Raw genomic sequence first — 24,758 nt, forward strand, 5'->3', positions numbered from 1 at the left:
CGGCACAACGAATAGAGGTATTGGAGATAGTTTTACACTCTTGTATAAGTTCATTGGCCCTATTTTTGTACTTGTCTGGAAGGTGCTGCATTATGGATTCTAACTCATCATAATGTGCCCTGTCGTACATTGCTATTAGTGCCTGAGTATTGGCAATACGCCATATGTTTGCTGCCTGTGATGCTGTTCGTTTGCCTGAGGAGTCCAGGAGTTTAGACTCCTTATCTGGTGGGGGAGCCTCGCATGATGTTTGGGAATTGGCTCTTTTGCGTGCGTTAGAGACTACAAGGGAGTTTAAATGTGCAGGCCCTTTAATGTAGGCTGGATCTGAGGGGGCAGCCTTATACTTCTTCTCAATACCGGGGTTGCTGATTCGAGCCCAGACTGGTTCTTTGAAGACCTCCGGCGCGTGCTTAACGACCCCTTTAAGTATGGGTAGAATTGAGGTGGATCTTTGTGCGGTGTCAAAGGTATCCATAAGGAAATTCTCCTCTACTGGGTCAGTGTGTAGGTCAACCCCATGGTATTGGGCAGCCCTATGGAAAAGTTGGGTAAATCCCTTAGTGTCCTCTTGTGGGGAAGGCCAGGAGGGTTATATGTCATGTTAAGGGCGTCTGGGGTGCTATAATCATCCCAAGGTTCAGGTGAGCTGGGAGGACTAGGATTACCTATTGGATCATTATCTGCACCACCCCTGTGGCATCACAGGGGTTATCCCCGTCGTCATCATCTTCTAATGGAATAGAAGATGGTGTAGGGGAGTGATGTGGCAGGGAAGGAGGAGGAGAAGGTATCCTTAGAGGAGAGGTTGCAATGTTCTTCTTAGGATGAGGAGCAGGTGCAGGCGTGTCTAATGGTAGTTTTTAGAACTAAGAGTCAATCAACCGGTTTTGGGATCCTTTGCAAGGGTCTTTGGTGTAGGATCTGGATGAAATAGTTTCTCTGTGGGAGGTAGATCCTTCTGCGCTGAGGTCTTTGCTTCCGTAGGCTTTTTCGGCACCGAACCGGTAGCATCTTTTGGCTTTGAAACATGTTCTTTTGCAGTGTCTTTTGCCGGTGGAACGTGTGATTTTTTCAGTTCTGAGGCCTTTTTCGGCTCAGAGGCATGGGAGTCGGGTCCTTTCGGTGGCAGTTTTTTGCTCAGCTCCAAGTGTGTTTTTGGTGCCAAGGAGCCGATGCCAGTCTTTGGCTCCGAGTGCTTAGATGTGGAAGCAGCTGGCATGGAGGAGGAAGAAGATGGCTTATTTTTCCGTGCCGGAAGGTGTGTGCCCGCACCGGGGTAGGCTGACTCGAGCCCGAGTCGACTGAAGGCTTATTAGGCGTCTTTGCCGAGCCTGAAGGCGCAGCATGGGAAGCAGTCTCTCAGTGTGCACCCGGGCCCGAAGGCGAGGGTGTGATCAAAGTCTTTTTGAAGGCTGTCGAGGAAGGGTCAGGGTCGATGTGTGTACTTACGACCCGCTGTGCCGGAGTGATGTTCTCGACGTCTGAGTCGTCGGCCTCGGAGTTGCTTTCGATGCCATGTTCTCGCTCCTGTTCTGGCAAGTCGACGCCCCCTTGGAAGATGCCGTTTGGAATCGAAGATGACGAGCGAGCCATGGTTCTTCGAGCTCGTCGGTCCCAAATAGTCTTCTTGGAGCGGAAGGAGTCACAAGGGAACAGTCTCTGGCCTTGTGCTCCGGTGAGAGGCAAAGGCTGCACACCTCATGGAGATCGGTGTGGGGAAACTTCGACCCACATTGAGGACACTTCTTGAATGGCGTCCTTTCCATGAGCCAGAAGATAAGGCCCAGGTAGGCCCGAAGGCCTTCGTCGACGACCGTAATCGAAGACTTCGAAGTCGTGAACAGTCTCGTCGATTGGAAAAGCGTTTGAAACAACACCGTCGAAAAGGGTGAGGATTGCGCACTGAAGGAGAATCGGTTCCAAACCAGAGCACAGGAAACACATCCGAGCCCGATGGCGGAAAAAAACAATCTAAGGATGGAGCCGATGCCCATGCGCAGTGTAATCCAAAGGAGGAGTCATCTATCTCGTGACTTCCAAAGACTTTTCAGGACAAAAACAACTGCAAACATCCGGGCCCAACACTAGGTGGCGATCTATGCATAGTGTGCAATCTGTAGCTCATATGCCTCGAACATTTATTTTTGAGAATTGTGAACATAGCATTGGCACTATTAAGGACTTAATGATTCTGTAATATTCAGAAGGGTAACAGGTATTCCCGGTGCTTAACTACATGGGAGAACCCACATCAATCCCGCAATCTCGTCCTCCATTATGTCTTGGTCAAGTGACTGTGCCTGCTCCCAAGTGAGTTTCGGGAGATGGAGGAGTAAGGGGAAGGTGTCTCTTTTGGATATCGTTTGGGAGCAGTCACAGAGTATAATTCTTCGTAGAAGTCCTTAAATATAATGAGAATGTCAATAGGGTGCAGTAACACCATCCCCCTGGCATCCTGAATAGTCAGGACTGCCTGTTGGGCCTCCTGTTGTCGCAGCTGCAGAACCAGTAATTGGCCCATTTTCCACTTCTATCTTATTGGTGCTGTTTGAGCTTGAACAGTGTACTTTCTGCTTTTGAGGAAAGGAGTCAATTAAGGTAATATTTGGCTTACAGCAGCCATTGTAGTTTAGTCTTGGTTTGTGTCCCCTCATAGGGTCTGTGCGTAATGTTGTGTATATTTTTTCTTTTTCACATGGTAATTTGTAGTGGGACATATTTAGCCACCATTATTTTGGAGGGGGCATACTTAAGCCTAGGATGACCCAAATTTGGATTGCGTCGTGATCCGAGATGCTGTTGCTATGATAAGCAGATGCTGCAGCAAGATCGAGGTCAGAAAGTAGTCTATTCTCGAACAAGTACCATGCATCCAAGATATGTATGTACATTGCCTGTTTGCCAGATGGGGTAAACTCCTTGGGTCACAAAGAGAGAAATTGGATTGGAAGTCCAGGACGAGTCTTCTATCCATCAAGTTCCTAGACCCTGGGTGATTTGGCATACCCATATAGGAGTGACAGGTGATATTCCAGTCACCTCCTAAAAGTACATTCAAGTGTGGGTGCTGTAATAAGATGTGTGTTAAGGCCCTAAATACCTCATGCTTGGTGGGGACTGGAATGTCAAGAATTGGTCTTAAATTGTACCCTTAACAAGATCATAATGGCTACGAGGATCATGACACACTTTACGTATTCTGATAGGCAAACCTCTTTGTACAAGGAGTGCAACCCTTCGCCCCCTTTACAGTAGGGCTTGGTGCTGACGCAGGTAGGGTCATCAGCAGCACATTTAGCTGCGTGATATTCCTTCCCCACCCAATCCTGCCACAATTTACGACTCCACGCATTCGGAAGGTGGGTTTCTTGGAGCAAGGCTATGCCCAGGCGCAGAGTGTGTAGTTAGGTCAATATTTTCGTCCTCTTAAAGAAATGGATCAATCAATTCACATCCAGAGATACTATTGCTAGGCTGTTTGTAGGAACATGCATGTGAGGTGTACTCATGCAAGTAGGGAGTACCGTAAACTACTGTGTGCCCCAGAGAGGATACAAGAGAATGGGTACAGGCTTCTCGGCTGGTGTGAAAGGACAGGTTCTCAGTGATGGTGGGGCAGTGGAGGATATAACATATGCCAAATGATAACATGTCTGATAAAAAAAGTGCAAATAACGTCAGTCAAGGAAGAAGTTTGAGGTATCCAACAGGGCTTCCCTGAGGGGAGAGCAAACTGTGACTCGGGTGGTACCAAACACCCAGGGGCCATCCTCCCCTCTGCTGGTCTATGCATCCTCTTAGAATAAGTCAAGCTGGTCTATGCATCCTCTTAGAATAAGTCAAAATAAATCCACAGTGCATAGGAACAAGCCCTGGGATCTCATGTGGGTTGGCTTGTGAGGGAAAGGCATTCAAGGTAAGGGGGCTTGGGTTTAGCAACCAGTTTCCATCCTGGAAAAGGTGGGGTGGGTGAATACACTGCCTCGCAATGTGCAACCGCAGCAATACATAAAGTGGCATCGTCCTGTGGGGTAGTTTGAAATGGGGGGATCACGGGCCCATGTTACATCCTTCTGCTCAGAAGCTAGTATAATGGATCCTCCATGTAGTGCGACCTGAAAACAGCACTGACCTAGACTGGGCACCTATGGGGACAAATGTGTGGGATACTAGAGAGCTGTCAGGAATAGCAAAACACACAGGCATGGGAGAAGCACTCGTAGTCTATGTGGACGCAAATGTAGAGCGAGAACTCCCAGAGAGACGGACACACAATGTAACCATACCTGCGGTGAGGAGGGGCCCTGCTGGCAGCTAAGTTAGTGGCATGGGCAGAGGCGCTGGACGCCCACACACGCGTATCTCTTGTGGGCTCAGCATCAAGTGTCTCCCCATGAATGACTAACCATCTATCAAGATTTACTAGTGACATAAGCCTCCAAATTGAATAGTTCCCTTAGATGAATCTCAGAAATCGGTTTCAGAAACAGAGACCCTTCCACTAACAGAAGATTTACTGAAATTGGCGAAAAAGAAATTTCTCACACCTGTTAATGACAAAAAACAATTCCATATTTGCAGAAGAAATACAAACCACCTCCAAAGACCCAGACTTCCGAAAGACCGATTCAAAGTCAATTCTGTAATTTCAATGGCAGTTAGGAAAAGACATTAGTCTGCTCCCAAAGTGTCTGGACGACTTTATAAGGAGGACAAGAAAATAGATACGGTTGCTTGAAAGATGTGTGGAACATCAGATCCAACACTTTAAAAAAAAGCTAGTCCTGTCTATTCCACATCATGGAGAGAGTGGGGTCCACAGTATAGTCTCTTAAACCAGAATAGAAATCTACACATCCTCCTCCAGTACCTCAATTCAGCAGGGAAGCTTACAACTTCAAAGTCTATCCTACCAACCAGAGATGGTCTGTGACTCACAGGCCTTCCTACAATTTGATGAGTGATGCCAGGATATGGAAATCATTTTCCAACTAGGAAAGACTGAGCGTAATCGTTCTATCCTACCATTAGAGAAAATGACCCAAAATATAACCCACAGTCACGCACTTTGTGATCACCTTCAGTCCATCTATCAATTAGGTGGACTAAGACACCAGATCCAATCACTAAACTAAGTGAGACTGTGACCCAAGAGACTAATCCAACTAGGTGACTCCAGAGTTAAACACTCATTCCGCAACAGATGAAAGAGAAACTCCAGACTCCTCCACTCAGTGGGGTAAAACTATGACTAGAGTTCATTTGCTTATCCACTGAAACAGCTACTTAAGAATCAATTTCTCAATTTCCTGTTTGAGCAAGATATGACAAGGCCCTGTGTGAAATGTTCTTGTGGGAAGAGACTGCAAGAGCTGAAGTGGAAAAGAAGCCCTGTAGAGAGGTAAAGAACATTGAAGGAGGATGGGTGTCTAAAAAAAACCTGACTATTTGTGGATGATCCTGGAATAGGAGAGGATATTGAGAGTGTAAAGAGGTCCTGAGAGAAATATAGAACAGAGGAGAAGAGGTACTGGGAAATAGACAAAAGCATACCAATTTGAAAATCAGGGGAAGGGTTCCTTAATAAGAAACAATGGGCAATCAGAAATTGGCAGCAACTGGAAACAGAAACCAGGGATTCAGGGAGATCAAAGAAGGCACTAAAACAAAGGGTCGAACAAGGGCAAAGTGAGCTTTGATTACGAAAAGGATCCATGGAGAAAGCGGGCATTAAGTGTTATGTGGAGAGATAATCAACATTAAGGCAGATATAGGACAGAGGAAAGGACGAGAGAGAAAGAGCACCTATTGGGAAAGCAAATCCCTGGTGGAATGGGCTATTGAGGGAAAAGAGGGTCATCAGCAAAAGACCGGAGCAGATAAGAAACAGTAAGCATTGAGGGGGAAGACAAGACGAGGAGAGTGTGGGCCTCAGGAGGCATGGTGCACTGAGAAGGGTGGTGGGAGACTGCAGCAAAGGAGCACAAACGATGAAGTTGCTACAAGGAAGAACTATGGAGAAACAGATGCATAAAAGTAACAGAAAGAGGGCACTTAGGGACAAATGTTAAGAGTGCTACATTTAGTGACAGAATAAACATATTGGTTTGGCCCAATGGCTAAAACGTTTCATGTTATTGTTAATAAAACAGTATCAGTGCACTCCAAGTGACATCATGTGTTAAAACCAAACTCTTTCACAGCCAACACTATTGTTTTTACAGATTTTGTATTCAGCAATGGGTGTATTAGCTTTTATTATCCACACACAATGTTTTTGTACAAGTAGGGATGCTGAGATCACTGCATATTTCTTTCCCAAAAACAAAAGAGAAAAATAGAATTAACTTTTACATTGTTGGTTTTGGACAAGGCCTGCAATGCTGTGAGTTTCTCACAGCTGCTGCTGACGAAGTCTTGTTCACAGCATGGAAGTCCATGGATGTCTCTCAGCTGCTCCTCCAAGGAATAGGACTCGCTGTGCCAGATTTGGGGGGTGGATTCATGTGGCTGAACTTCATCCTCCCTTTCTGCAGGTCAGTGAACACTTTGACTAGTGTGAGGGATGGCCATATACTGCACCCATATATTAATGAAACAGTGTAAGCAATTCACATGCTTCTTCAAAGAATGGACATATATTGCTGTCCTTTTCCATTCAGGGAGACTGTGCATGTAATGCCTATGGATGCCTGTACATATGCCTCATCTTTCTCCTTTTTGAGGATCACAACTTGTTTTGTCTTGCCCACAGATGGATGCACTTTATTGCACTCTGAGGTTTCTAGAAAACTTGTCCAGCTTTCCTCTCTGGGTTTCTGACACCACACAAGGCGGGTCCTTGAGATTATGTACTCTGCTCCAGGTCAATATACTCCACTTCAAATTAGCCTACTTGGGAAGTAGTTTTTTAGAGTACTCGGATCACAACTTTTACATAAACTGCTCATTGAGCTCCGACTCAGTTTAACATATGTAATATCTCAAGATATTTTTTTGTTTCTCTTGCCTTGTGTTACTGTTGTTTCGGTTTCATTCATACCTTCTAGCGCTATAATACCTTCAAACGTTTGGGCACTTAACAAATTAAGAAAAATAAATACAAAAAATAAAACCTAGCAAATAAAAAAATTCAGATGGACACATCATCTTTTCTATTCGAAGTGTTAAGCACTCACTGTGGATGGTGTGAAGGATGGCTCCTATGGCTATGCCCTAATTCTAAATTCCTGAACTGAGGAATAGCACTCATTCTATTTGAACAAGGTGAAGGACACAATAGCTGTGCTTCATCTTTTGCATTCCAAGTGCACTTCTTACTGTGCTTGTTGCAGAGGATGAATGCATATTGTTTGGCTTGAAGTAAAAAAAAACGGTTTAGCTGTCACTGTAGCTGATCCAAACGATACAATAAACATGAAGGTATCCTTTTGCTTAAAAAGAAAAACTAACGGAGGGTTATTTGTACATGCCACCCCTATAAACCACCTCAAGAGGAGGTGGGAAAAGGGGAAAATAATCTTTTTAGAAGTAACCCTCACCCACTCTAATAGTGAAATGCTACATCATCGGGTTCACCCTGACCCCTAAAAGTCAGAATGGGATTGATCGGGTTCCAGGGAGCTCTTTGTATATTAATGTATGGGGGGTATAATGTGTAAATAGAAATTCCTTATCCACTCCAAAGGTATCCCTTTATTCGTGGGGTGGATGGGAAAGATTAAAAAAAATGTACTATGAAAGGGGCAAAAAGGATACTATGATCCTACGACCCTTATAGTGCCAACATGTTTCTGCACTACACTACTGGCTGTTCAAGGTCCTGGGCATTCGTCAGGGCAGGTTTGTTTTCCTAGTACACCCTAGGCGACGTATTGTTTGTCCCCAGAATGTCTCCTGTGTCATGCACACTAAATTATAGGCATGCAAAGGCAGTTTATACTTGCCAAACCAACGATACCTGAAAAATAGGAATTATCAGGCATGATGCATTAGTGCTGAAGTGTATTTACGCGATGCGTACGAACACCCTCATATTTGTCAACAAATCCATGGCTATTGCGCACCACATTATGGTGCCGCACACATTTAACACCTTAGCTGCTTTGGAACGTCCAGCTCCAGTGCTGAACGTTCCATTGCGCAGGTGCAGTTGGAACGTCCAACGGCCGAAGGCAGCACTCCCGAGGTAGTGGTGCCGTCGGCCGCTGGACGGGCGCAGCGCTTAAGGGGTTAAACAATGCATACAATCTTGCACATGCAATGTTCCACAACAGCATTGCAATCCAATGCGGAGGGCGGTTGACCTTGTAGTCGAAACGCAAGGTTCCTGATAGATGAATAAGTAGAAGGGGAAGAGAAGTTGTCAAGGATCCCTACCATCCGTGGCACCTACTATAGTTTTGCTCTTCCTGACTCATGATTCAGAAAGTACAGAGGCTGAGAATATATATCTCCCAGGGCCGGACCAGCTGCACTTCGCTGAAGGAGGAAAATGACCAATGGGGATGTGACAGTAATTATCCCCCGCGCCAGCACAGGTGAAACTCGTAAGAAAGGTAACTAGCCACAGGTGATGCAAGTTCATCTGTGTAAGGATACATAAGTCCGTGCTTGCGGTCAGGTGAAAACATTTGTAAACACCGGCGTCAGAAAACATGTGTGTTTGGTAGCCCAAGCGAAAAGGGTGAGGGCCGCCTCAGCGACTCCTCTGGTATAACAGCCTTTGACGTCGCCAGAGGATCATGGGAAATGCAGAACAAGTAGGCCTTGTGTCAACTTCAATGAAGATCATACTCACTCAAATTTCTGAAAACCTAAAAAAGCCTATTGTTTTGCAACAGAATAATAAATCTCATTGGAGATGTGCAATGTACTGCAATTGGCACTGGTTTATTACATTAATTTTTTGTATTCCTTTGAGAGGGGTAATATCACTGTCCATGCAAGGGCTTGTAAGTCCTGTGGGGACATACCAATGAACTCACTGGTGCAAGACATGCACAGAAATACCTACTTCAAGGTAAAACAAAAAATGTAACCTATATATGTAGTATGTCAAGAAGCCATAATGTGTTATTCTCTTAGTATTCTTTTTGAGAGGGGACGTATCAATCCGATTCTCTCTTTTTTTTTTTGAGAGGGGATGTATCACTCTAAATGCGTGAGTTTGTAAGTCCTGTGGTAATCCACGGGAGCACTTGCTATTGAAACCATGCCCAAGAAAAACTTCATCCAAAATAAAAGCCCTTTATTAGACTGAGTCTAAGGATGAGCGGAGAGAGTCAAACTGTGGCTCCTTGCACTACGGCGATAAGCTCATAGGCTAACTGCTGGGAATGTATCTCGGTGCTTATTGGGTCTATCGGAGGCTAAGTTGGTACCAAGATATCTCATTGTTGAGCTCTCCCTCATTGTTCTGAACTTTGTAGACCGATCCGTGTTCTTTCTTGAGGATTTTATTGTTGACCCCCGCGTGTGGGTGACCTTTTCACTGGTGGGCGGTCCCACAGTGTAGTCTGTTGTTCTGGTATTCGTTGCCATGTGTTACTATGGAATAATCTGTCTCCGATGCTTTTATCATTTAGGGAAAACAGTGGTTTGTTAACGATAATTGGTTGAATGTGAGGATACACCAGTGTTCGTTGACAATTTTCTTTAACAGCACTGGACGAAGAGTGGGAGATGCCGATGGAAATCTAGGCCTCAATGTCCTGTTGGCGTTGGTTTCTAAGAAGGCAACTCTAGGGATGTTGCGTGCCCACTTCGATGCTTTTTCAATGATCTTCTCAAGGTATTCTTTACACTCGAGTTTCTTGGTGAGGCTCACAGCTTCTTTCTTGTAGTCTCGTACATTAGAACAATTCCTCCTAATTTGTAGAAATCAGGGTTTCTCTGAGAGCCCAGGCCTGGCTGCTACTGAAATGCAGGAGGTTGTTTCGGTTTGTAGGTTTAGTATACAGGGAGGTAGTGAGTCTGCCGCTTTTGGCTGTGATGGTGATGTTGAGGAAGGAAACAGTAGAATTGTCTGCCATTATAGTGAATCTGAAGTAGGGTTTCTACCATTGAGTCACGTGAGGAAAGGTTTGATGGTCATTTCATCTCCATGCCATATGACAAGAATATCATCAATGTAGTGCCGCCATAAATGGATCCTGTTGATGAACGGGTTGTTGGCTCATTTGTTTTCCTTCTCAAACTACCCTACATAGAGACAGGCTATTCTTGGTGCAAAAGTACTCCCCATGGACGTCCAATGGCACAGTAGGCAAATTTGGTCTTCACGCAAGACCAAATTCTCTGTCAGAGCTAATTTAGCCTAATACATGATCCAGTAGACGGGGGCTGCCCACTCCCGATCTTGGTACAGCAACAGATCAGTGTTGACTCACAAGCTCTCTTCCTGTGGAATACTGGTGTAGAGGGCCTTAACATTGAGGCATACCATTGTTTCTGTAATGGGGTCATATTCCACTTCTTTTAGCAGATTCAGCAGGCGCTTGGTATCCTTGAGGTAGGATCTGGTTTTTGTGACCTGGGGCATGTGGAGGGGTTTAGGTTTTAGTTAGATTATCATGCACTCAAAAAAGTATAAGGAAACTAACAGTCAAGGTATTAGAAAAATAACTGCACCTTGTACTAAGAAAAATGAAAAATTGAGAAGCGTTCTCGCATCCTGAAAAGAGTACAAATATGATTACACCACAATGCAACACAAGCATGAAAGTATATGATGATAGGACCTGCAGAGTTTCCTGCATGGATCCCAATGAGTTGGGAGTGTTATTGCAGTGCCCTTAGTTAATAAATAATGAGATGTGCACTCTATAAATTGTCTTATTATCATACAGAGAAACCTTGAGCGAATACCGAGAGAACATCAGGAGAGTCTTTGCCCACTTGCTCATCCTATCTGATTCTGAGTGACCTTATAACAGTGAAAAATCCATCACACCGGTCCCTTTACCTGCCAACTGGAATCCACATCTTCTGACAGTGCTTATTTCAGGAATGGATCCTGGATCCGAAATTCCAATCCTTATTCTCCTGAATATGAACATGCCAAAAAAACCTGACTGAAGATCAGCCTAACAAAAGTAATAAAATAACTTGAGTAGTGGAAAACTGACACAGTACTGAAACTGAAAAGATCTAGTCTTTTCTTCTATTGGCAAATGCACTGTCATATAGTTTTCTGAGCCCTCTCTACCTTCATTGTGAGTTGGACTTTGTTATCAGCTATAATGGCTAATGGACTAGTATGCTAGAATCTTTTCAGTAGTTTGTCTGCAGACTATACCTGTAATTGGGGTTATTTGCTTGTCTTTTCTGCCTTTAATCCAACATTTAGATGTTCTATTACATATGGGTACGTCCCTACTTTATATACTCTCCTAACAAATGACCTCAGTACACTATACTTGGATCGCTTGCAGACCTACCTTTAGTATCTGGATTTCTAATCAATACCTCCAGCATTCCCAGGCTCTACTAGGCAAGTATCCCAGTAAACTGCTAGTCACCAGCCCGAGCATCTACATAAGTCAGCGTCACATCATCCTCTGGGTAGAAATACAGGACTGCCCCTCCCCAGCAGCACCTCAGGCATCCAGGACTTTGTCTCACTAGATGCACCCTCCAATACCACCATGAGGCGCAATAGAGGAGAGCAGCTGGTGCTGCTGGTCATAAGGGAGAGTCATCCCAAGAAGCCACGGTCAGCAGCAGCACGCAGCCAGTAAGGATGTACGTTGCCCTTAAAATGAGTCGGTAGTAGAGCAAGCCTCTACCGGCAAGGCAAGGCATGCGAAGAGCTCTTAGATGTCCTGGTAATGGTCATGCAGTGCTATTCAACAGTCTTTGACGCTATCTCTGTGTAGCAGGAGTCTTTGATTACAAAGAGGCTTCAAAGCTGTTGAACATTGCAAGCATACCCAAGTGAAGCAGGTGATACAATATAAAGGCTGTAAAACATGTAAAAGTATGGCAGGAAAAGCAATAATCAGGCTGTGACACGCAGCAGTGCGGAAGGTGAAGTAATAGTCAGGCTGTGACACATGCAACAGTGAGGAAGGAGTTATATCAAAGGCTGTGACATGCAACAGTGTGGCAGGAGAAGCTATATCCTGGCTGAAAGACGCAGCAGTGAGGAAGGGGATACAGCTTAAAGGCTGTGATACATGCATCGGTGTGGCAGGAAAAGCAACATTCAGACTGAGACACGCAGCAATGAGGATGGAGATACAGCATAAAGCCTTTGACACATACAACAATGTGGTAGAAGACGGAAGGTATAGGATGTGACACACGCAGTAGTGAGTCAAAGGCTGTGATGAATGAAACACTGAGGCAGGAGATTCAATGTTCAGGCTGTGACACATGCAGCATGTGAGGAAATGTGGTGTATTGAATGATGTGGTTGTGCAATCTCACTATGTACTACACTTACCAACAGTGGCGGCCCCTCCCTATGGCGGAGGAGGGTTGCCCCACTGCGTTGCAGCAGTGAAGGAAAGGAAAAATAGAATGATAATAACATGATGTTATTATCATTTTATTTGTTCCTGCTATGCTAGGCCTGGGTTGCTCTGCTCACAGAGCAGGGCAGGGGAGGAGTGGTGGGCACACTGAAGCGCGCATTAAGCTTTGGCCGGCCGTCTCGGGCTGGCCAAACAGTCATGTGCACTTAGCATGTTCTCCACCCAGGCTGATATATACAGCCTGAGTGGAGAATATGCCCTGGCCCCCAGTCCCTGTCTGAGTGCCGAATTACAGCACCCAGACCAATCACAACGCTGAACTGGAGCATTGTGATTGGCTTAGGGGAGCCAAATACAATGCTGCATTGCAGTGTTGTGATTGGCTCAGAGAGCCTGGCTGCTTCCTGTTGTAAAACTACATGTCCTGCATGTGTCATATGTGCTACCCTACCATAGGACTAGTTAGGCCTGCCAGAGGGTTGACTTACACAGATGACAGGGGAAGTAGTGACTTTACCATTGCTTTTAATGGCAAGGTTCAGTTAACAGTGTAGGACTGCTCTTCCACTGTGCAGTGGCAGACTGGGGGGCTCATTTTACTTGGGGGACCTCTAGGTTGGCATAACCAGTGCTGCACTAGGGTACCCCTCTATCTTACATTCCCACAGTACCACATACTAGGGACTTACAGATGAGTTGGCTATTTCCAATTGGGTACAGCAAATTCGACGTACACTTTAGAGTCAGGGCACAGGAACTGAGGTCTGATCAGCAAGCCTCAAAGCACTAATGGAGGCGAAAAATGAGGGGCATCAGTCTAAAAGCTTGGGGTTGACTTCAATAAGAGGCATTTCCTTACTCAGAAGTAAGGAAGGAGATAATGTGGAAAGGCTGAAACAGATGCATCAGCATGTCATAAGATGCAATATACAGACTGTGGCTAGCACAGCTGTATGGCTGAAAATACAGCCTGAAGGTTGCTGAAAGCACATCAGTATGAAAGGCGGTGATGGCGAAACAGCATAAAGACCAACAAGCTCAACACAATGGATAAAGGTGCTGTGTAAAGACTGTAGCAAGCACAGCATTATGGATGGAGATACGATGTAAAGACTGAAGCAAACATAGAACTGTGGATGGAGATGCGGTATAAAGACTGTAGCTAGCATGGCGCTATGGGTGGAGATACAGTGTAAAGAATGTAGGGTTGTAACAAGCATAGCTCAACGGATGTAGATGCAGTGTAAAAACGTCTTCTATTGTAATCACGGGGGATCGTAGGGGTCCAAGTAGTCATCCAGTGATGCCCACATTTCCCTGGTTGCTGGTTTCCAGGGTGAGTTCCGCAGTGCAATGCTGTCTGCACCTCTGAGGTACGTTACCCAGTTGAGCCACCCCTTGAATGTCGCCTTGGCTGTCTCCTTCCATTTGGAGACTACCATTTTTACTGTCGAGGTCAGAAGGAGGTCTAGTAGATCCCTGTCCTGTTGTGAGTCTAGGTCAGTGGTTATAAATGCCGTGGCAAGGGTGGAGAATTCTGGTTTTAGAGTGCATCCCAGCATTCTTTCTATAAAACTGAATATTTTTTCCCAGAACCCTTTAACTTTAGGGCAGTAGAAGATGTGGTGCGCAAAGTCGCCCTTCTCGTTCTCGCAGTTCCAGCATAGGCGGTTTCTCTGAGGCCTAGCATTGCAAGTCGCGCCGGGGTCCAGTAGGATTTCTGTAGTAGCCAGAATTTTGTCTGGGACAGTGCTGGGGTGATCTTGTTCCCTGAGGGGGAGACCCAGGGGATCTCCAGTTCGTGTTTGTTTAGTGTGGTGCCATGCTGTTTTGTCCAGTATTCAGCTGGCTTGTCATTAATCGTGGAGGCGCTAGGGCGTAGCAGCTTGTAGAGGTGTAAGACTTGGTGCCCTACTCTGATGAGCCTTGTCATGTATTGTATGATTGACAGGTTGTGTTTATGCTAAGTTTGCCTTTGTCAGAGCTGTTCAGATTTTTAGAAACTGTAAAGTTCTATGTCTGGTAGATTATGTTTCTCTTTTAGGGTGTTGAATGTGGTGGGGATCCCTCCATCCTCCAGCTGGGCTGGGTAGGAGATTCCCATTTTCTTCCAAGTCTCTATAGAAAGGGGTTTCCTCCTATATTTAATCTTGGTGTTTGCCCACAAGGACTCCCACTTCGGGTTTTTAATACTGTGTTCCATTTTGTTGTCTATTTTGAGCAGGGCCACTTTTGTGTTTTTGAATATTGGGTTAGAGGTGTGTATGCGTTTGTTGGCTGTTAGGCATACCATTGGGTCTAGGTTGTCCAAGATTGCTCGTTCAAGTAGTAGCCATACCGGTGTGTGGTCCAGAGGGAGTGACAGCCAGTACGCTCCGTGCTTGGCTATGAATGCAATTTGAAAGGTTCTGTAGTCTGCTAAGTTCAGGCCCCCTAGTCTTAGTTTTTTTAGGCTTACTCTAGCTCTTTTGTCTCTCCATAGGAATTTGTTAATCATCTTGTCCAGTTTGCGGTGGAAGTCATCCGTGAGTGGGAGCATGCTCAGAGAGTAACTAGAGATGAAAACTAACTAGAGATGAAAACAAGTTACTTACCTGTAACATTGGTTCCCCAGTATTGGTAACTTTCATAGATTCCCATGCTTTGTATCATTCCCCGTCGTCGGAATGGGAGCCTCAGTAAATAAAAAGAAATAACAATCATAGAAACAAAAGAGAAAATAGGCCTAGGCCTCATCTCATTTTGTAGCATATCACCCTCTTTGTGTAAAAGAGCCAAAACTTTCCGCAAGGACCAATCAGAACAGCCTCACCCCTTGGAACCTTCCTGAGAGAGCTCAGAGCCTCAGATTTTCGTAGCCGTTGTGCAAACAGCCACCATCTCAGTAAAAAGGCCAAGCTTTCTCCGGGGAGGAGGGTGGGCGCATGGGAATCTATGAAAGTTACCAATACTGGGGAACCAAAGTTACAGGTAAGTAACTTGTTTTCTTACCCCAGTATTGAAACTATCATAGATTCCCATGCGTTGTATCAGAATAGCTAGCAGTAAATCACCAAAGCACATTTTGTTAGATACATGGCATCACATACCATATGACAATTCTTATAGCATACGTTGCTACATTGTAACCAAGAAATAAAACATTGCTGATACCACAGAAATTTGCTTACCAGGATGGAGGGATTGTAGGGAAAGCTCACCTCTCATTGAAAAAGATTCCTAAGGACTGCTTGACCAACAGCTGGGTCGTCCCATCCTGCAGACTCTAGGCAGTAGTGCTTTGTGAAGGTATGTGTACTGCTCCACGTTGCCGCCCTACACATGTCCTTGATAGCGACTCCAGAGAAAAGAGCCACCGACGATGCAACAGACCTTGTGGAATGTGCACAGACTTTTCTGTCCAGGGGCTTGCCCGCCTCCTGATGGCAGAATTGAATCGCACTGGAGATCCAGCGTGAAATGCCACTCTTTGCTAAAGGAAACTCCTTCCGTGGTGCGCTATAGGACACAAATAATTGCGATGACCTTCTAAAGGACCGTGTGCGTTCTAAATAGAATTTCAAGCATCTTTGAACGTCCAAAGAATGTAATGTCCATTCCGCCGGAGTAGAAGGCCGCGGACAAAATTACTTTAAGATCAAGGGTTCATTCAAATGGAATTCAGACAGCACCTTCGGGGTAAATTTCGGATTGGTGCGAAGGATAAGCACATCCTTTTTAAATTGAAGGAAAGGATCCACTATTGAAAGTGCCTGGAGCTCACTAACTCTTCTAGCTGATGTTAGCGCTAAGAGGAGGGCTAGTATCCAAGACAGGAATTTCAAGTCCGCCTTGTGAACCGGCTCAAACGGAGCTTTCATGAGTTAAGCCAACACAAGGTTGAGCTGCCAAATCGGCGGATGTGGGCGAACTGGAGGATACATCCGAAACAAGCCTTTCAAAAACTGTTTAACAATTCTAGAGGACCATATGGACGGGCCTGAAGAGGTGCGTCGAAATCTCGATATGGCTGCAAGATGCACCTTTACAGAAGAATGTGCCAATCCAGATTTAGCCAATGATAGTATATATGGCAAAATTTGATGAGGCAGAGATTTGTAAGGATGAAGACCTTGTCTTTGACACCACAGGCAGAACCTGTTCCATTTTGGCTTGTATGTTTCATTAGTGCTTGGTGCTCGAGCCTGGGACAAAACCTCTCTACACTCCTTGGGGAGATTCAGATGACAGAACTCTCTGTGTTCAGGAGCCACGCTGTCAAGTGTAGTGATTTTGGATCAGGATGGAACACCTGACCCTGATCCCTCGATAACAGAGACGGAATCTGTTGCAAGCAAATTGGACGATCCTGGGAGAGTAGAAAGAGTTCTGTGTACCAGAACTGCCGGGGCCACGCTGGTGCAATAAGGATCATCTTGCATGGTTCCGCCTTGATTTTCCTGAGTACCCGTGGTATATGGGGAATTGGCGTAAAAGCGTAAAAGAATGTGCCGTACCAGGCAATCGAAAGTGTGTTTCCCAAAGATCCCTGATGGTGAACTTTGCTTGCGTAGAACCGGCATTTGGCGTTCTCCGGAGACGCAAAGAGGTCTATGGTCGGTGTTCCCCAGACCGAGAACACTCCCTCCAGAATGGACTGGTTCAATTCCCATTCGTGATTCACCTCTGTCTAGCGACTCAGAGCATTCGCTGTGATATTGAGAGAACCTGCCAGGTGTTCGGCCTGCAGATTGATCTTGTGAAGTTTCGCATAATCCCAGATTCTTTGAGCTTCCTTGGAAAGAGTTTGTGATGTCGTCCCCCCTTGTTTGTTGATGTAGTGCATGGACGTCTTATTGTCCGTCTGGACTAGCACTGTTTGATTCTGAACTCTGGGAAGGAAAGCCTGCAAAGCTAACCGAATGGCCGTCAGCTCCAAAAAGTTTATATGGCACTGGCGTTGCTCTGAACTCTAGTGCCCGCTGACTTGAAGCTCTCAGAGCACTGCTCCCCAGCCTTCCAAGGAGGCAGCCGTGGTCATGATCATAGGAGATGGTGGAATCCTGAATGTCAGCCCTTCTGCGATGTTGTCTTTCACCAGCCACCACTCGCATGCCTTTCTCATTTCTGGCGTTATCAACACCCTCTGCTTGGCACCATTGTTTGTCTAGCTCCTCCTGCAGAGGACGCATTCGCAGCCTGCAATACGGTATTAATGGTATGCAAGATGACATCGACCCAATCAGGGACTTGTAGAGTCGTACTGAAAGGCATTTCTTTTTCAGCACCTGGCGCGCCGAGACGATCAATTTCTGTTGACGTTCGTCTGACGGACGAGCTGTGCATAGTTTAGTGACTAAAATGGCCACAAGGAATCTTGTGGACCTGGAGGGTTGCAGAACTGACTTGTTCTTGTTGAGCTGAAGCCCCAGGTGACTGAACAATTGGATGCAAGTTGAAACGGCTTGGGAAGTTTCTTTGAAAGATGGAGCTTTGACTAGCCAGTCGTCCAAGTAGGGGAAAACTTCCAGGGATTGTTTTCTGAGAAAAGCCGCCACTAGGGCTAACACCTTGGTGAATATCCGTGGTGCAGACCGAAGGCCAAACGGAAGCACCTTGAATTGGAAATGGCTCTTGCCTACTGTGAAGCGTAAATATTGTCTGTGAGCTGGGTGTATCGGTACGTGGAAGTACGCATCTTCTAAATCCAGAGACGCCAAAAAGTCGCCTGGGTTCAGTAGACGAAGAATATCCTGGAGAGTGACCATCCTGAAAGACAGTTTGATGAGATAGGTGTTGAGCTATCGTAGGTCTAAGAAGGGGCGCCAAGTGTCTGCTGTCTTCCGAACCAGGAAGAACCTGGAATAAAAACCGTTGCCCCTCAGAGATAGGTACCGCCTCTATTGCTCCCTTGATGAATAGCTGGTGGGCTTCGAGATGTAACAGTCCCAGATGTTTCGTGCGGTTGGCGCCTGGAGCTCTTGTTGGAGGAAGATCTTGGAATTCCAACATATGGCCACTCTGAACAATATTCAGGACCCCCGGTCCGATGTTATACTCTTCCAGCTGTCCAGACAAAAAGATATCCTGCCCCCCACTGATGTGACTGGAAGGGGAGGAACAGTAGAAAGAGCAAGGAGGCCGCTATTTCCTCTTGGCATTGTCGCGTCCCTGGCGGTTTGGACGCCCTCTCTGAGATTGGCGAGAGAAAGACGCCGATTGGCCCTGGCGTTAGTTCGAATATTGAGTCTTATAAGACTGTGAAGACTGCAATGAATACCTCTGCTGGTTGTTGCCTCTATAAGACGAGAAACCTCTGCCTCGTGCTCCTTTAAATGGGACCTTTCGATAGTTCAACGATCCCAAGGACTTAGCCGTGTCAGTGTCCTTTTTTATACTTTGCAGGGCGTCATCAACATGCTTACCGAAAAGCATCTCACCGTCAAATGGGAGGTCCAGGATCCTGTTTTGGACCTCCTAACGAAACGGGGTGGCTCGTAACCAGCCCTGACGGATCAACACTGCCGACCCTGCCAAGGCACGGAAAGCTGTAGAAGCTATGTCCATAGCACAATCAATTACTTCGGAGGATGATTTTTCTCCCTCCATCAGAACTCTCCTGGCCTCTTCCTTTGTTGAGTCCGGCAGTTGTTCCACAAATGGCTTCAAGTCACACCACATCTGGCGATCGTATCTGCCTAGAATGTCTAGAGCATTTGCTGCTCGAACAAGCAGGCTGGCCATGGAAGAAAACCTCTTCCCCACGTTATCCAAGCGCCTACCGTCCTTGTCCGGAGGCGTAGTCAGAGGCGTCAATGGGTTTTTGGATTTGCTTTGTGCGGCCTGAATCAGGCTTAGGCTGTCCAGGAAGACACGCCGGACTGCCATACGGAGCCTTATATTACTTCTCCAGCCGGGGAAGAACAGGGATGACAGTGGCCGGATTCTACATGATCTTGATCCCTTCATCCCACATATGTTCAATTATGGGAATGGATCTGACTGACTTTTTGTATTGCTCCTTGAAATCATACAGGAAACAGTCAGACTGCTCCATTGTCATTGGCAGTCCGAACCTCCTCGATGCTCTTTCCATGAGGTTATGGAACCCCCCAATATCTGCTGGCGGCGACACGGACGTGTCCCGTCCAGTGGGGTCCGGATCTTGCAATCCATTGCCACTGGGATCCAAGTCTGGGTCCTGCAATGGATCAGTCAAAGGATCTGCATGTACTTCATCATCGGAAGATGTATCCTGCAGAACGTTATTGGTTGGTTCAGGGTCCATTGCCCGTGATAGCACTGCTGGTATGACCACTGGTGATGTCCGAGGTACCACCTGTGTAGGAAGTGGTATGACAACTGGCTGCGTCTGAGGCAGCACCGGAGTTGGAGTTCGGTCAGGCTGCACTGTAGGTTGTGATGGAAACCTGGATCTGTAGTCTTGCAGCATCATTTGTAGATCTGAGACTAGAGAGGCCGGCATGGCCACCTTGTCCTGTCCCAAACCTGGAGGACGTTGCTCCTGAGGAACATAGTGATGCACCGCTTGTTCATATGCATGCTCATAGTATTCTTCTGTGTCAGTCTCTTGAGGTTTTACATTCAAATCTGAGGGACTGTAGGGATCCCCATAATGGCCTCCATCCTCCTCCTCCTCCTCATCAGACTCATCATCCAGAAGCATTGATGGTGGAAGAGGCGTAACACGTCTGGGAGACGTCATTTCTGGTGTAATTTTCAGCTTCTGTATTGGAAATTGCATTTTTTGACCCATCGATGGCACACTGGACCTAGTCGACGGAGTCTTTATTGTCGTCGACGGCATTATCGTCGACGGTGAAGTAGTCGAGCTCGTTGTCATCACCATCATTGTCGTTGTCGAAGTCGTTGTCGACGTAGTCTTCGTCGTCGACGAGGCAGTCGACAGCACCTTCCCTGACACCATCATCGAAGACGAGGAAGTAGTCATCGTCTACGAACAAACAGGTACCTTAAACGCCGACGGAGTCGTCGACCCCGCCATCGACCCCGCCATAGTCTACGATGCCGTCGACGGAGTCAATGAAATAGTTGAAGCTTTAAGAGAAGTCATCGTCGTCGACGTACCGGTTGTTTTCGTCGTCGACGGACGAGGTTTTCTCTCAGGCATGGTGCCTGGATTGACTGCAGAGTGCTTTTCGACAGTTTTTTTCCTTTTTGGACGGAGGAGTAGTGATAGAAACCTCCAATCCAGCAGCCTGTCCCAGCCTCTTCTTTTCAGTTCCGTGAGGAGATTTAATAGGACTGTCAGAGATCTTATGAGGGGCCTTGATAGGGGGCTAGGCTGAAGTAGAGGGAGAAGACCTACCCCTCTTCTTGGATCTCCTGGAGAAAGCCACAGATGCAGAATCTTCCTCATCCGATGAGAGCACCTCCTTCCGAGTCTTCATCTTCTGCAGCCAGGTCAATAGCCGGCCCTCCCTGTCTCGAAATGTTTTAGTAGAGAAGGTTCTACAAATTTTGCAGTCTGTGGCCTTGTGGTCCGGGTATAAGCAGTAAATACAGCTCTCATGCTTATCTTCTACAAAAAGCCTCTTTTTCCCACAAGACGCACAGGACCTGAATAAAGCCTTCTTTTCCTTGTCAGACATAGTTCCTTTGTAGATGAAAAATTGAAGAAATAAGTTGAATAGAATGGAAAACTGAGCAGAGCTCAGTGGAGACTACCTAGCACAACGTGCGGTAGAAAAATCTGAGGCTCTGAGCTCTATCAGGAAGGTTCCAAGGGGTGAGGCTGTTCTGATTGGTCCTTGCAGAAAGTTTGGGCTCTTTTACACGAAGAGGGTGATATGCTACAAAATGAAATGAGGCCTAGGCCTATTTTCCCTTTTGTTTCTATGATTATGTTATTTCTTTTTATTTACAGAGGCTCCTATTCCGACGACGGGGAATGATACAAAGCATGGGAATCTATGAAAGTTCCAATACTGGGGTAATACACCTTTTACTCTAATCCACACAACTCCTTTAGCAGGATAGATTACATACTGATCACAGGGTCACACACACATCTAATTGAACACACAGACATGGCACCTAGGCTAGTCTCAGATCACTCGTGCATTAGCCTAATGCTGTGGTTGCCACAACTAAGGCAACCCCCTCAGGTGGAGGTTCAATAGTGATGACCTGGTGTCCGGCAGTGTGGTTGTAGATGCACTGTGTAAACAGTGGCTTATACAGCATATCAGAGATGCAGTGTAAAGAATGAGAAAGGTTCAGTAGTGTGGTTGTAGATTAAGCACGTAAACAGTGACATATACTGCTTATTAGAGACCGTGCATGGTACAGCATAGGTAGATACAGCGGCATGGTTATAGTTACACTGTGCAAACAATGGCGCACACAGCATATCAGAGATACAATGTTTTGAATGAAAAAGGTACAGCAATGTAGTTTAATTTGCAGCGTATAGACCCTGACACATACAGCGAATCAGAGATGCCATGTATCAACAGGGATAGGTACAGTACTGTAATTGTAAATGACCAGTGCAGACAGTGGCACACACAGCATATCAGATGCTGTGCGCAGAATTAGACTGGTACAGCAATGAGGTTTTAGGTGCAGTTCGTAAACACATCAGAGATTCAGTCTACACACAAATACAGCAGTGTGATTATAAATTCAGCGCATAGACAATGGCATATACAGCATCAGAGATATGGTGTACGAAATGAAATCGGTACAGAAGTATACAAAAGATGCAGTGTGTGGAGTAAGATAGGTGAAGCACTGTGGCAGTAAATGCATTGCATAGACAGTGGCACACACAACATATAAGCAATGTAAAGTTTGTGATGAAATAGTTACGGCAGTATGGTTATTGATGCAATACGTAGACAGTCTCACATACAGCCTGTCAGAGATGTATTGTGCTGAATGTGATAGGTACATGAGTGGGGACAGAGAGGACAGATTCCAGCAGACACATCTAACAGAGGCTGGATTTTGTTCATCGGAGCACAGGGCATCTCTTACTTGACATTCGTGTTGGTACAAATGATGTATTCAATTTCATCCGAATACGGGTTCTGAAAGGTGAAACTGCTGGTTCGGATCAGCATCCACTCCCGGTTCTTAGTGCGAAAGCGATACATGACTGAGAGCACTTGGCCTTTCAGCTTCACAACCTGTTGAGAGAGACGTTTTGGTCACAACAGCTCCTCAAAATGGCTCAATGTGAAGTGAACAAATTACAAATGCAATCCTCACCCCAAGCCTTGTCCCAGAGAAATCATTAATCTGCAGGTATGTAATAATTAAAGCAGGTAGGGGGAACACAGCCAGAGAGCCGTAACCTTATTACAACTGTGAATCATCGCATGTAGTTTACAACTCAATGTAGACAATATTCATCAAAGACCAAAAGCATACATGTGGTTAAAGCGTCTTTGAAGGCGAAAGCCTGCACAAAATGAACGCCTGCAGACAAATACAAGTGTGAGAGTAAAGCATATTACAGGTCTCAGACCAAATGCATGGGAGGAAAACAAAATATGCATCAGAAGATCAACAGACAAAGCAAGCACTTGTCAAGAATGAGCTTGACCAGAACAAAGTGGTGTAATGTTTATATTATTTTTTATTGCAAACATACTAAAAACAAAACAGAAAAAAAGGAAATGAAAAATGCTGACTGAGTAGATATAACTGCTGTATGCTTCAAACAATATGGATATAATTTTTAAAAAAACATAACCATATCATATCGTTTTAATAGAACATAATGAGTTCCTGCTAGGAAGCATGTGTTCTCAGAGCAGCTAAATAAGAAAAGTAAAAGATCACCTAAAATAGGTGAAAGCTACAAATGAGCTGCTCCACTACAGATCTGGAGGCCTTGGTACATTAAATCCAGTGCAAAACTATATTCAGTCATAATCAGGTTACAAAGAAGCTTATAAATGCCAAACCTGTGTGCCAATCCAGTTCCTTAAATATTTCTCTTTCGTGTCCTCAGATCCTGAGCACTTTGAAGAATTTTCTGGTGATAGTGCGCCAAAACCTAACTTGGAACCTTATTAAGATGTTCAAGAGTCCAATCCACAGAACGGGGAGGTCGGAAGGCAGTGAGGAATCTGCTCTTCGATAATGTATCTCCCTGGAAGAGCATTACTGAAGGTAAGTAGCTTGCTCGTCTGGTGACTGCTTCTAACCGCAGGTTCCTCACTTTAGACCAGATACCACAGCAGTGCCTCCCAAAAGCGGAGGATCTGGGAAGTGGACTCATATTAGCAAGTCTTGCAGGACCAAGCAGGCAAAATAGATTTCCATAAAGCCAGAGTGTCAGGGCAGAACTATTTCAAGAAAATGTACACCAAAATCCAAGTCTCAGCCTGGCACCTGTTTAGTAACTCCCCCTTGCCAATGCCATTTCACCCAATGGCCATAGTGAAATGAGCCTGCAGGCCTTCTGAGGGTTATTTTCTAGCCAGTACGTAGCAGATTTTAATACAAAAAGACTATTTACCTGGGCAGAGTTCATTTGCACCACATTGCCTTTCTTGGTCCTAGTAAACCCTACAAAGAAATGATTGTTCACATGAAGGCCTCTTGCACCATCAATGTAGAAGCTTAAATCTCACTAAGCCAATGTCGGTCTGTCGTCCTCTTTGGTGAGGTGTGCAAGAACTATAAATGTCAGCAGGGTAATCGATTGGCCAACACAGGAGGGTAATGCCACCTTTGGCAAGAAACTAGCACGAGTGCTCAGCACCAATTTATTTGGGAAGAAAGTGGTGCTTGGAGGTTGCATGGAGAGTGTCTGTAGATTAATTCATGCAGCATGAAGAAAAAATTGTGAGAAGAGACTGTCTTGATTGTCAGGAGCTGTTTGGAGCAACTGTGCATGGGCTTGAGTTACGTGCAATAAGGAGCATCAGGGTTAGATTCAGGTTCCACTGAAGCCCGACGATTGTCTCCGGAGAGAGATCAAATATGTCTAGCCCTCCAGAAAAATGCATCACATCCAGTGATGTAAAGAGAGAGGATTGAGCTGGTGAAACGGCTGACAAGCAATGCTTTATTGTGGGGATCTCAATGCTGTGCTGCACCAATGACAACAAGAACAATACATCACAAGGTTTGGCCTGCACAGGGTCTAGATCTCAGACCCACAACAGATCATAACCATTTCCCAGGGAAGAGCGTAGATAGATTTTGAGAACGTGTGTCTGGCTGCAAGAACAACCACTTTAGGCAGTAAGTCAAAAGAAATCAATCTGCTATCATGCTGAGGGACCTCGCACGTTG

At 45.6% G+C, this 24,758-nt stretch overlaps 1 protein-coding gene across 8 annotated transcripts in view; it reads right to left on the reverse strand.

The window, feature by feature from the left end:
- ARNT2 (aryl hydrocarbon receptor nuclear translocator 2) overlaps positions 1–24,758 on the reverse strand; it is a 916,564-nt gene that overhangs the window by 237,110 nt on the left and 654,696 nt on the right. For all 8 annotated transcript variants that reach the window (XM_086957884.1, XM_086957885.1, XM_086957883.1 and 5 more), the window contains one exon: positions 22,485–22,636. In XM_086957884.1, coding sequence (XP_086814010.1) covers positions 22,485–22,636 — 152 coding nt within the window. The remainder of the gene's footprint in view (positions 1–22,484; positions 22,637–24,758) is intronic.

Source organism: Lissotriton vulgaris, chromosome 2_1 (genome assembly GCF_964263255.1).
Source record: "Lissotriton vulgaris chromosome 2_1, aLisVul1.2, whole genome shotgun sequence".
In the NCBI taxonomy this organism is placed as follows: domain Eukaryota; kingdom Metazoa; phylum Chordata; class Amphibia; order Caudata; family Salamandridae; genus Lissotriton; species Lissotriton vulgaris.